The sequence below is a fragment of the Amphiprion ocellaris genome, chromosome 8 (genome assembly GCF_022539595.1).
Source record: "Amphiprion ocellaris isolate individual 3 ecotype Okinawa chromosome 8, ASM2253959v1, whole genome shotgun sequence".
Classification (NCBI taxonomy): Eukaryota; Metazoa; Chordata; class Actinopteri; family Pomacentridae; genus Amphiprion; species Amphiprion ocellaris.
Window position 1 is genome coordinate 5,097,626 of NC_072773.1, and position 11,868 is coordinate 5,109,493.

The window sequence follows — 11,868 nt, forward strand, 5'->3', positions numbered from 1 at the left end:
GTGTATTTTTTCCCATGAGTCCTAGCGACGGAGCAGCACCGTTACTGCGTTGCTATGCAACCAGTCACCAACATAAACAGACACGGAAGCTGCTGTGGTCTTAGAAATGTCATCAAATTTCTCAGCAAACCAGGTAAACTAAATATCTGACCAGATAAAAACCCTAAACTTTAGCTATTTTCTGTTCTGCTCCAAGTTACACGCAGATTTTTGTAAAATCCTTCAGACATAAACTTCCTCTCCTGATTTTTAGATACAGTCAGTTTTCATTTCAACGCGTTTCTTAGATGATGGCGGCTAATCTTTAAAGAGCATTTAAAATATTTAACTGGCCTAAGGAAATCAAAAGAAATCACATGCTCATGTAATATTTTGACAGTCCAAAGTAAACCATTGTGTTTTTATATGAATGCACAGACACACTTGTTTTTTCCCTGTTTACATCATCTAGCACAGCAAGATAATAGCTAATGAACTTTAAAAGAGTACCATTATCAGTGTAAAAGGCCAACTAGCTGACTTTATGTTAATGTTGAGCATGTTCGTTTTTTGACATGGAAGACAAACAACTTCTCTCAGTTGGAGTTGTTTATTCTGAAATACCAAGTAGCTTGATATCAGGACTATTGTTAACAAAATGTTAATCTGTAGCTGTCCTCCCCGGAATGGATGGAATTCACAGTGTACAGACTGTGTTTATGAAAATATGCAACAATCTCATTGGTCAAAAACTGATGGAGAGGAACCACTCTGTCAGCCTTCTCTTGTTGGTGTAAAGGCCTGTCCATAGCCTCTTGGCACACGATCCCTCCAATCAGACGGTTCCAGATCCCTGTTGTGATTGATGTGTTTATTATAATTAACAAAATGTATTGTACCTCCATCATCAACTGCGGACTTCTGCCACATTCATATGAGATTATCACAGTTTCTGGTGATGCACCATCTCCAGTTCAGTCATGGTTATTTGTCAGTTCTTAACACAGTAGCTTTTGTTCTCCCTTGATGTTCTTATTATCTGGAGTTGACTTCATACTTGAGAGTGTGTGTGTGTGTGTGGGGGGGGGGGGGTAGTATGTGTGTGTGCATTGGTATGTGTGCCAGCCATGCATGTTGGTGTGTAGAGTGAGTATAGGCAGCTGTGTTTTGCCCTCTGTTGACCTATCTTCTTTGATTTACCCCAATTCACATAGTGTGGGATAATGCTGGAGACCCTCCAGTCATATACAGGTCAACACAACTCTTTTATTAGCACTTAAACAATGTGTAAATCAGTATTAAGCCAGCAGTATATTTAATAGAAATAATAAAAACAATAAATCCTAACATTAAGCTAATAACCATTTCGCTATACTAGCTTGCTTTAGCACTAGCTAACTAGCTTGAGTTCTTTGCTACTCTCGGCTAAACATCGCTGTTGATTGGTGATTTGACATTGTCAGTAAACTAAATTTCTGTCCTAATAACGATGCAATAGCAGTATTATTTCACTACATGTGATGCTACTTTAATCGTGTAGTATCTGACCTGAGGCCTGTTATTTAGATCATCAATAGATTGTAATGTGTTTTGTCAGTTCTTGAACAATTGATGTTGTTTTCAAAGGCGTCCCTATGTTCAGGGTGTTGATGGATTTGGGCTCTTTGTTCAGACAGTGGGGCTCCTGTTTCAACAGAGACCATATGTGAAGATTTCATACACAACCAAACCTTTATAAGTGAGCACATATTGTCCTTCTGAGAGGTTCATATTGGCTTTGAATTCTCCATCAGGCAGACCATGGTGCCTGATGAGATGCTGTGTTCTTTGTAATTAAATTATTATTATTAAGCAAGTCAGTGTCAACGGAGGTTTTCTTCAACATCTGCACATCCTCAATGTCTGAGAAACTACAATTGTTTTGGAAAAAAAACTCATGTCTAGATGTGTTGTGAAACATTTATGCTGCAGTTAAATTGAATGTAACATCAAAATTTTAAATCTGAAGTTAATTGTATGCATAAAAAAACAAGTTTTTATTCATGAGGCAAGATGCCCCTTTTTAGAGATTTTCCATTTTGTTTCACAATCACAAAGTTGAAATCTGTTGTGGTTTAATGACCCTTTGAATATCTGTTCACTTGTGCATATTTCTTGTGTATTCATGTCAATATAAATATACACTACAATTCAAAAGTTCACTTAAAAATGTCCTAATTTTTTTAAAGAAAGGCAGTTTTTTCAATGAAGACAGCATGAAATGAATCATAAATCCAGTCCAGACGTTGTTAATGTTGTAAATGACTATTGTAGCTGGAAACAGCTGATTTTTAATGGAATATCTCCATAGAGGTACAGAGGAACATTTCCAGCAACCATCACTCCTGTGTTCTAATGCTACATTATGTTAGTTAATGGTGTTGAAAGGCTCATTGATGATTAAAAAACCCTTGTGCAGTTATGTTAGCACATGAATAAAAGTGTGAGTTTTCATGGAAAACATGAAATTGTCTGGGTGACCCCAAACTTTTGAACAGTAGTGTACATATTTGACCGATATCAATACTCGTTTTTTTAAAAAATTGAACTCGCAAAGTCATTACATTTGGTCACGTGAAATTATGGAATTACTGATATTGATAAATTAATACTAATTATTGAAAACAGTGAAAACACATGTTTTTGTACACTACTTAAATCAATTTCTGAACATTTCTGGCTAAAGGTTTTAGTGCGTTTGATTGTTCATGAATAACAGAAATGTAGGATATTTCATGTCTAATGTTAAATAATGTGGAAAATGTGGTAAAATGTATAATTTTTTTTTAAAAAAAGAGCTTTTTGTTTAACCTAAAAAGACTCTTGAAAAACCATTTAGGTAAAAACGCCTCCATATAACATTTATAAAAACACTGCAGAAGCACAGTGAAACCTTTAAAATGCCTTTTTATATATTGATATTTGACAATTTCAAGCTAATTTACTGATTTCATCTGTCATTTGGTGCCAATTATAGTATATAATTATAATTTTATCAATAGAGAAAGCTCCATTTGAATCTTAATCTTCTGCAGAAAGTTGAAATTTATCCCATTGCAGGTTCATTTAAACCAAAAAAAAAGCAAATATGCATCAAGCAGGGCTGCACAGTGGTGTAGTGGTTAGCACTTTCGCCTTGCAGCGAGAAGATCCCTGGTTCGCGTCCCGGCTTTCCCGGGATCTTTCTGCATGGAGTTTGCATGTTCTCCCTGTGCATGCGTGGGTTTTCTCCGGGTACTCCGGCTTCCTCCCACAGTCCAAAAATATGCTGAGGTTAATTGATTATTCTAAATTGCCCGTAGGTGTGAATGTGAGAGTGATTGTTTGTCTCTGTATGTAGCCCTGTGACAGACTGGTGACCTGTCTAGGGTGTCCCCTGCCTTCACCTGAGTCAGCTGGGATAGGCTCCAGCCCCCCCCGCGACCCTAGTGAGGATTAAGTGGTGTATAGATAATGGATGGATGGATGCATCAAGCATCATTCAACTGCTTCATCAAAAAGTTACAAACCTGTTAAATAAAGTTTAAAAATATATACACTACCGTTCAAGAGTTAGGGGTCACTTACACATGTTCTTAAATAAGAATAATAAAGAATAGTAAACAAATAATAAACAAATATTTTTTAAAGAGGCTGTCTTTTGCGTTTTGACATAACCCAGCTTACCCTTTCTACTTTCTATCCTCAGTATGACGACACCTTCAAACGGCAGACGATGCAGAACTGGGGTCAGACTAAACACGTCAAAGAGGTAGTGGATGTTTTATCAGCAGCCCTTGCCTGCTGGATTACAGCAGCTGTGTTTCTTATTGCCTGGACGCGTGTTCATCTGAAAATTTGATGAGTGACTTTATCTGACTGTGTGTTGGCAGAGACCCACTGCACGGCTCGGTCACACCGCCTTCATAGCGGATGATAAAGGATATCTGCTCCCTGGAGTGAAGGTGAGAACAGATCAATCCTCTGTTTTGTCTCTTCGTTAACAGCAGCCTCTCTGTCATTGTGAATTACTCGCTGTGTGTTTTGCCACAGAGAGGCAGTTCCTGGTCAGACTTTAAGGGCACCTGGGATCTACCTGCTCGCATCCCCCTCCAGAGGCCGCTCAACCCCACGGCTCGCACTGAGGAGGGCATCAACAGGCTCCAGTCGTGGGGATTTTACCCACAGAACAGTGCCTGGTCTCAACCACACAGAGGCAGCAAAAGCACAGATATACTGCAGGATGCTGGCGAGCAGGTCAGGCATACACAGAAATCCATGCATCTATCCCAGGGGTGTCAAACTCATCTCAGTTCAGGTTCCACATTCAGCCCAATTTGATCTCAAGTGACCAGTAAAATCACAGCATGATAACCTATAAATAACCACAACTCCAAATTTTTCCTTTGTTTAGGTGCAAAAAAGTACATTCTGAAAATGTTCATATTTAAGGAATTATCTTTTTACAAAACATAATGAACAACTTGAAATTTCTTGAGAAAACTAAGTTCAATTTCAACAGTATTATGCTCAGTTTATCATTTACACATTACAACTTACAGATCACAGAGTGTCTACAAAGACACAAAACATTTAGTCACATGTATCCGGAACTGAATGATATAGTGTTTTACTTTATGATCAAAATGACAAAAGTCAGACAAAAAAGAGACAAAAACAACAAAAACAAGACAAAATTTTACAAAAATGAGACACAAAGCATGAAACAAAACAAAAAAAGAGACCAAAAATTAGACAAAAAATTACAAAGCGACAACAAAATGAACAAATGACAAAAACGAGACAAAAAATGACATAAACGAGACCAAAAATGACAAAAGCGAGAAACAAAATGACAAAAAAACAGACAACACAAGTGAGAGAGAAAAACACAAAACGACACAAATGATACACAAAACAATGAAAAAAGCGAAACACAAATTGACAAAAATAAGACAAAAAGCACAAGCGAGACAAAAAGGAAACACAAAGCGACAAAAATGAGAAATACAACAACAAAAACATGATACAAACGACAAAAGTCAGACATAAAACAACAAAAACAAGACAAAATATTACAAAAATGAGACACAAAATGACAAAACAACAATGAACAATCTAGTATTTTACTTTATGATTAAAACAACTTGTCATGGACTAGAAACTATTTTTTAAATTTATAGTTTTAAAATTAACAATTTGCAGTTAATGTCCTCTCTGTAATTTTTACACTTTACGAAGTCGTCCCGTGGGCTGCCTTTGGTCTGCAGGCTGCATGTTTCACAGCCCTGATCTATCCAATACCTATATACCATTTTATCCTCTGTAGGGTCGTGGGGAGCTGGAGTCTGTCCCAGCTGACTTGGACAGGTCGCCAGCCTATCACAGAAAGACAGCCAGTCACACTCACATTCACACCTACAGACAAATTAGAATCACCAGTTAACCTCAGCATGTCTTCGGACTGTGGGAGGAAGCCGTAGATGAAAACTCACGCTACACAGGGAGAACATGCAGACTCCACACAGACAGATCCCAGACTCGAACCCAGGACTGATAACTGTGGTCACACAAACATACGCTACCATTCAAAAGTTTGGGGTCACCTAGAAATGTCCATATTTCTGAAAAAAAAGCATTTTTTTAATTGAAGATAACATTAATTGCATCAGAAATCCAGTCTAGACATTGTTAATGTGGTAAATGACTATTCTAGCTGGAAACAGCTGATTTTTAATGGAATATCTCCATAGGGGTACAGAGGAACATTTCCAGCAACCATCACTCCTGTGTTCTAATGCTACATTGTGTTAACTAATGGTGTTGAAAGGCTCATTGATGATTAGAAAACACTTCTGCAATTATGTTAGCACATGGATAAAAGTGTGAACTTTCATGGAAAACATGAAATTGTCTGGTTGACCTTTAATTTTTGAATGGTACACTGTAACAAATTGCTGTAAAAATACAGCATATTTTGTACAGTAATATACTGTTCTTTGTAAATATAGCTGAATACTGTAAATTCATGTGTTTTGAAAGAACAAAATATTAACAGCAAGTTACCATACAATCTTACAGCAGATTACAGTATTTTTCTGGTTTGGGTTAGGGTTAGTTAGCAAACAGTCAACACAAAGAAGTGACGAAATAGGTTTAAAATAGTATGTATCAGTGATTATACTCATTACTGAGGGAAGAATTAGGGGAAAAGGAAGAAGTGAGGACGACGATTTTCGGCCCTCAGACCTGCAGGGACCATCTGTAGCTGATCCATCCTGCTCCTGTGGTTCACTGAACAAGGTAACTGTGATTATTAAAAAGTCAGCCTTACTTTTAATTCTGTCAGTCTATTTTATGTTTTATTCTGTGACAGTAACATAAACATAGCCAGTTAGTTACTGCTTGGTGTTAGCCACGAATTGCTAGCATGAATGCTAACGATTCCCACACTGTTAGCTAGCAGCTAGCATGAATGCTAACGTTTCCCACACTGTTAGTTAGCTAGCAGCTAGCATGAACGCTAACGTTTCCCACACTGTTAGCTACCAGCTAGCATGAACGCTAACGTTTCCCACACTGTTAGCTAGCAGCTAGCATGAATGCTAACGTTTCCCACACTGTTAGTTAGCTAGCAGCTAGCATCCTCCCCTTTGGCTGCAGAGTGGACAAAACTTTGGGTCTTTCTTTTAAACCAGACCAGGAAAATGAATTTCTAAGCAACCAGATCCAGCTAGGTTAGGTTATCTATCTCTGTCTTTCATGTAATTTTTGATCAACTATACAATGTGATGCTCCACTGATCTGTTATCACATCTCCACATGTACTTGTCTGCATCCGACCATTGAGGTAATTTCCAGTTTTAAAAAGGTTTGTAGGATGTGTCATGTTGCTTTTCTCTCCACTTAGAAAAGGTATATTTGTGTGTTCTGCAAACGGCTGCAAAAATTTGATTTAAATGTGTATTGAACTAAATAGCTGTTATAAGTGGAAGCCTCTGTTTTGCTTAATAATTTGAGTTTCCTGTTTTTTTTTTGTTTGTTAGTTTTTTGATGAATGTGACAGAGTTCCATATTGAGTTTAAGGGATCTTTGCCTACCACACCTAATATATTCTTTCTTTGTCATTTCATTGTAGGCTCTTTCTTGGTATCAACCCTGAGAGGGGAACAAAGGGCAGCCAGGAGAAGGTGATGTTCCAGAGGTCAGGAAGCTGCTCCAGAAAAAGACATCTACTGTAAATCCCCATGTAGCCTCCTTTATAAAAAGACTGATGGACTCTGAGTGGGACTTCATGTAAACCCACAGAACCTCTCCACACAGAACCTCACTTTCACAAAGCAAATACCAGTCTGCAACCAGATGTTCATGTTGTCATTTTAAGGTAACAAGTCTCAGTATTGTGTTGGGTTCAGTGTAAAATACTTCAGTCTGGGTGTCTCAGTTTTGTAGTTCCAGGTTTGTTCCTTGACTTGTTCCTAGGTGTTTATTGAACATGATCAAGAGTTATGAAAGATTGATTCTAAAGGCAGGGTACCTGAAATATGATATGCAATTTTTAAACAGATTGTTGACAATCTGTTAAACATCATTGTTTTTATAGATTTTATTTTACAAGACTTGAATTACTTGAAGTTTGTTAGCAGCTGAATGTGTTAAATGCAGTAGTTAAATAATTTAAGTGATATATAGGTATCTTTTGTTACAGTTCAGGAGAAATGGAAACCAAACTCAGTGTACCTGAACTATAACATGCACAATGAGAACCTGTTCAGCATGAGGAAATGATTGTATGTTACTAAAATTTAATGGGTTAAATAAGTCAGTTTTTGAACTATGTTTGATACAGAATTGGCTTTAATAAAAGCTTAATGTTAAAAAGTCATCTCTTGTCTGAGCCATTTCTATGCTATGCTATTTCCTGGGGCTTTCATTTTGAGATGTGACATTTTTAAATCATTAGTTTTTTAGCAATGTTATCACTTTATATCATCACATTCTCTGATATCAGTTTTATAGTAGTAAACTATTTATGAAGATTACAGTATCAACAGTAAAATAACAGTATAATGGCACCAAAATACTGACAGTAATATACTGTAAGCATAAACTCTGAACATCATAATACTGTAATATTTTTCACAGTAATAAACTGTTGTTGTAGAATACGGTAGATTTACTGTAGAATAACAGTGTCCTGCTGGCAACTTTTGCTGCCAGCACTTTATTGTAAATTTACCTGGAAATTTCTTAGAGTGTAGTGTATGTAGCTGTTTTTCATGAAGGTACACAGAAAGCTTCCCTGCCCTTCTTCATGTTTGCACAAGCTCTGTTTTAGAAGCCTGTGTTGTTCTGAGTGTGACTGAATCAGAGTTCTTGTGTAACACCCACAATTTTCCCAGTAAAGGCTTGCAATGTGACTGTAAAGAAGGATCTTTGTGTTGCTTCACATCCTCAGGAAAATTTTGCAATGATAATGATGATGATGAGCTAGTTTAGTTTTGGCCATCAGACTTCATAGGGGTTTTAGATCTGGATTTAACCTAATGCGATCTGCATGCACAAGAAACAGTGAAATCTCAGGGAAATCAGCATATTTTCTGTTTCACATTTTTCCTTGTTTCTTGTGCCCTGATTTCCAATTGTTATTTCAGAATTTCTTCAGAAAACCACTACTTTGAACCTTTTTGCGTTTCTGCACCACCTGGTTCTCCACCTCCATTTCCTCCTCTTCCTCATCTGTGTGGAACTCATCTTCCACCACTAAATGCTGTGTTGACTTCGGGGTCCACTGTCTAGCCAGAGCTGACTTGTGGCCCTTAGGGACATACAGAGTCGAGGGGCTCCGTCTGAGGGGGTCTTGTTTTTGAGTAAGGGTCTTCAAATATTAACCAGATGTTGTAATTCTATCCTTTACCAGAGGGTATAAATCAACTTGATTTCTTTGTTCAAATGGGAGATTCATATTGGCTGGGAAACTCTCCACAGGTAGACCATGGTGCCTGTTCAGATGCTGTCTTTATTATATAATAAAATCACTGTATAAAAGCAACAGTGTCAACAGACGTTTTCTTCAACATCTGCACATCTTTGAGGTCTAAGAGAAACTACGACAATTAGTGGCGACGGGGATGGGATCAGTTTGTAGGAAGCCGCTTCACCGACAGCTCCAACACTCTTTTCCACCGCTTCAGAGGGAGAGAGAGAAAAGAGGAAAAGGACCAGTCAGAAGTGAGCATGTTTCTCTCACAATGTGGGGCGCTGGTTATTGTGTGGAAGCTGGGAGTGTTTATTTTGGTTGGCTGCACTGTAAAGGATCATACGTGCATATTCCAGGATGTGTTGAGGTTTAGAATAGCGTTTGGTCTAAATTGGGGGTTTATTGTGCATAGATAAAAGTTGAGTTACAAGACAAAGGAGTTTATAGAGTTAAAGAGAGAAGAGAGTTTAAAAGTAAAGAGAAATGATGCTGCAGCAATAGAGTAGAGAAGAGAAATAAAAGTTGAAGTGAGATAAACGGAAGTTAAAGAGGTAAATGTAGAATAGCAGAACTAGTAAGGATGAAGCAAGCTGAACAACCATGCAAGATTAATGAAGAAATGGCCCACATCTTCTTAACGGTAAGACGTGTTAATCAGACGCTTTATGTGAAATTGGCTTCTGAGTAGTCAAATCTGTGCTTAGAAAAAAAGAGGATAGAGTAGATTTTACCTTTGGGCCCACAGGTCAATTGGCAAAATGAAAATATAGAGAAGAAGAGATGAAATATAGAGAGAATAAGTGAAAAAGAGAAAAAGGCCTAAAGGAAAATAGAGTTTGAGGAAAAGAGGAATGAGGATAATAAGGGAAGCCGCAGATTTGGACAAAGCCCTCTGGGAGGCAGTGTAGAGTACTGGCCACAAACCCTGTTATGTGTGAGCACATGTAGCCGGTCAGTTCAAGGAACTGGGGATATAAATGATTATATTCAAACATAAATAAGTTCTCTCTCGAGCTCCCACCGAAAGACGTCACGGTGTCTGATGCAGCTTCTCGATTGAATGATTTATATCCCGGAACGGTAGCATAAATTTAGATGATAGGTGAAAGAGACGCAAGGGGAGGCTGAAGCGTGCTATTAGGATACGTATGAATGGCTTGATCCTGGGGTTGGATGCTGAGAGTGTTGTGGATGAGGTTGAATAGGCCTATGTGTTTTATTGTGTGAGTTTGATAGTGTGTTGAGTGTGTGTGCTTTATTGTGTGAGTTTGATAGTGTGTTGAGTGTGTGTGCTTTATTGTGTGAGTTTGATAGTGTGTTGAGTGTGTGTGCTTTATTGTGTGAGTTTGATCTGCATCTGTCTCTGGGTCTGGAGTGTACGCCATGTGTGTCTGTCTCTCTGTGTGTGTCTGTCTCTGTGTGTGTGTGTCTGTCTCTGTGTGTGTGTGTCTGTCTCTGTGTGTGTGTGTCTGTCTCTGTGTGTGTGTCTGTCTCTGTGTGTGTGTGTCTGTCTCTCTGTGTGTGTCTGTCTCTGTGTGTGTGTGTCTGTCTCTGTGTGTGTGTGTCTGTCTCTGTGTGTGTGTGTCTGTCTCTGTGTGTGTGTCTGTCTCTGTGTGTGTGTGTCTGTCTCTCTCTGTGTGTGTCTGTCTCTGTGTGTGTGTGTCTGTCTCTGTGTGTGTGTCTGTCTCTGTGTGTGTGTGTCTGTCTCTCTCTGTGTGTGTCTGTCTCTGTGTGTGTGTCTGTCTCTCTGTGTGTGCGTATGCTGCAGCGACTGTGTGTGGGAGATCTCTGCCAAAGTAAGAGGGTTAATAAAAAATGGGTAAACAAATAATGAATACATAGATAAATATAGGGGACATTTCTGATTGTGTCGACTTTAAAATTGGGGATCAAGTGTTGTTGGGGTTTTTGTCTGTTTAAACGTCTTGTTTGTGCGTCTCTGTGTGAGTGTGTGTGGTGCTATAGCTGAGTCCAGAAGGCTGTAGTGTGTCTTTGTCTGATATAGAATATATATATATATATATATATATATATATATATATATATATATATATATATATATATATATATATATATATATATATATATATATATATATATATGTGTGTGTGTTGTGACTGGTTATGGAGGAGATTTAATGACATATAAGGAGGGTTTTGCCTCCTCAGTGTTAAATACCTATGATTCCACTCCCCATCCTTTTCACCCTCCATACTTTCTTCTGCTGGACTTTATGAACTGAACATAGAAGATAGAAGGAGGGTAGAGGTCACTCATGCCGTCTTCTGAGTCACTGTGATCCTCCTCATTGGACGACAGGTCCCACATGTTGCCTCCATGTTTTGAGGGCTTCCTCCAACTGAAAGATTAATCGATTAATCAAGCACAGATTAGAAAATAGATTAGCATATTGGTATTTATCTCATAAAATATGCAATCAGTAACATTAATTTACTTTGATTGGACTAAAAACTAAAACAATTTGCATGTATCTTTCATTGTGAGGCGATATCTAACCTAAATACGCTTGTTGAGTGTCATGTTTAAATTTATGAATTTTGAAGACGTATAACATTTCTCTTCTTACAAATGAAAATTCACGTTGATAAGCAAACACCCTGACACGTTTTTTAAAAAAGGACTTATTATCAAATCAGTGGCTTGTGGTGACTAATGTGAGCTGGCACATTCATGATATAGTTACTGCTGTATAACACTCACTACTGATTGGGTCTGTTGACCTTATGACAATTGTTTACATGTGCTGCTACTGCTGCACACTTTCACAGCATTTATGATTCTCTGGTGGCTGCAGTAGCTTAGAATATAAACACTGTGCCAAAGACAAAGCTAAACCTGCTGGTGTGTTTCACACTGAGATGAGTACATCT

The 11,868-nt window shown here is 38.0% G+C and overlaps 1 protein-coding gene across 1 annotated transcript in view; it reads left to right on the forward strand.

Moving 5' to 3' along the window:
* Positions 1-38: 38 nt before the first annotated feature.
* cfap126 (cilia and flagella associated protein 126) overlaps positions 39-11,868 on the forward strand; it is a 13,825-nt gene continuing 1,995 nt past the window's right edge. The window contains exons 1-4 of the mRNA XM_023290487.3: positions 39-133; positions 3,707-3,769; positions 3,891-3,962; positions 4,051-4,254. Of these exons, the coding sequence (XP_023146255.1) occupies positions 107-133; positions 3,707-3,769; positions 3,891-3,962; positions 4,051-4,254 (366 nt within the window). The 5' untranslated portion in view covers positions 39-106. The remainder of the gene's footprint in view (positions 134-3,706; positions 3,770-3,890; positions 3,963-4,050; positions 4,255-11,868) is intronic.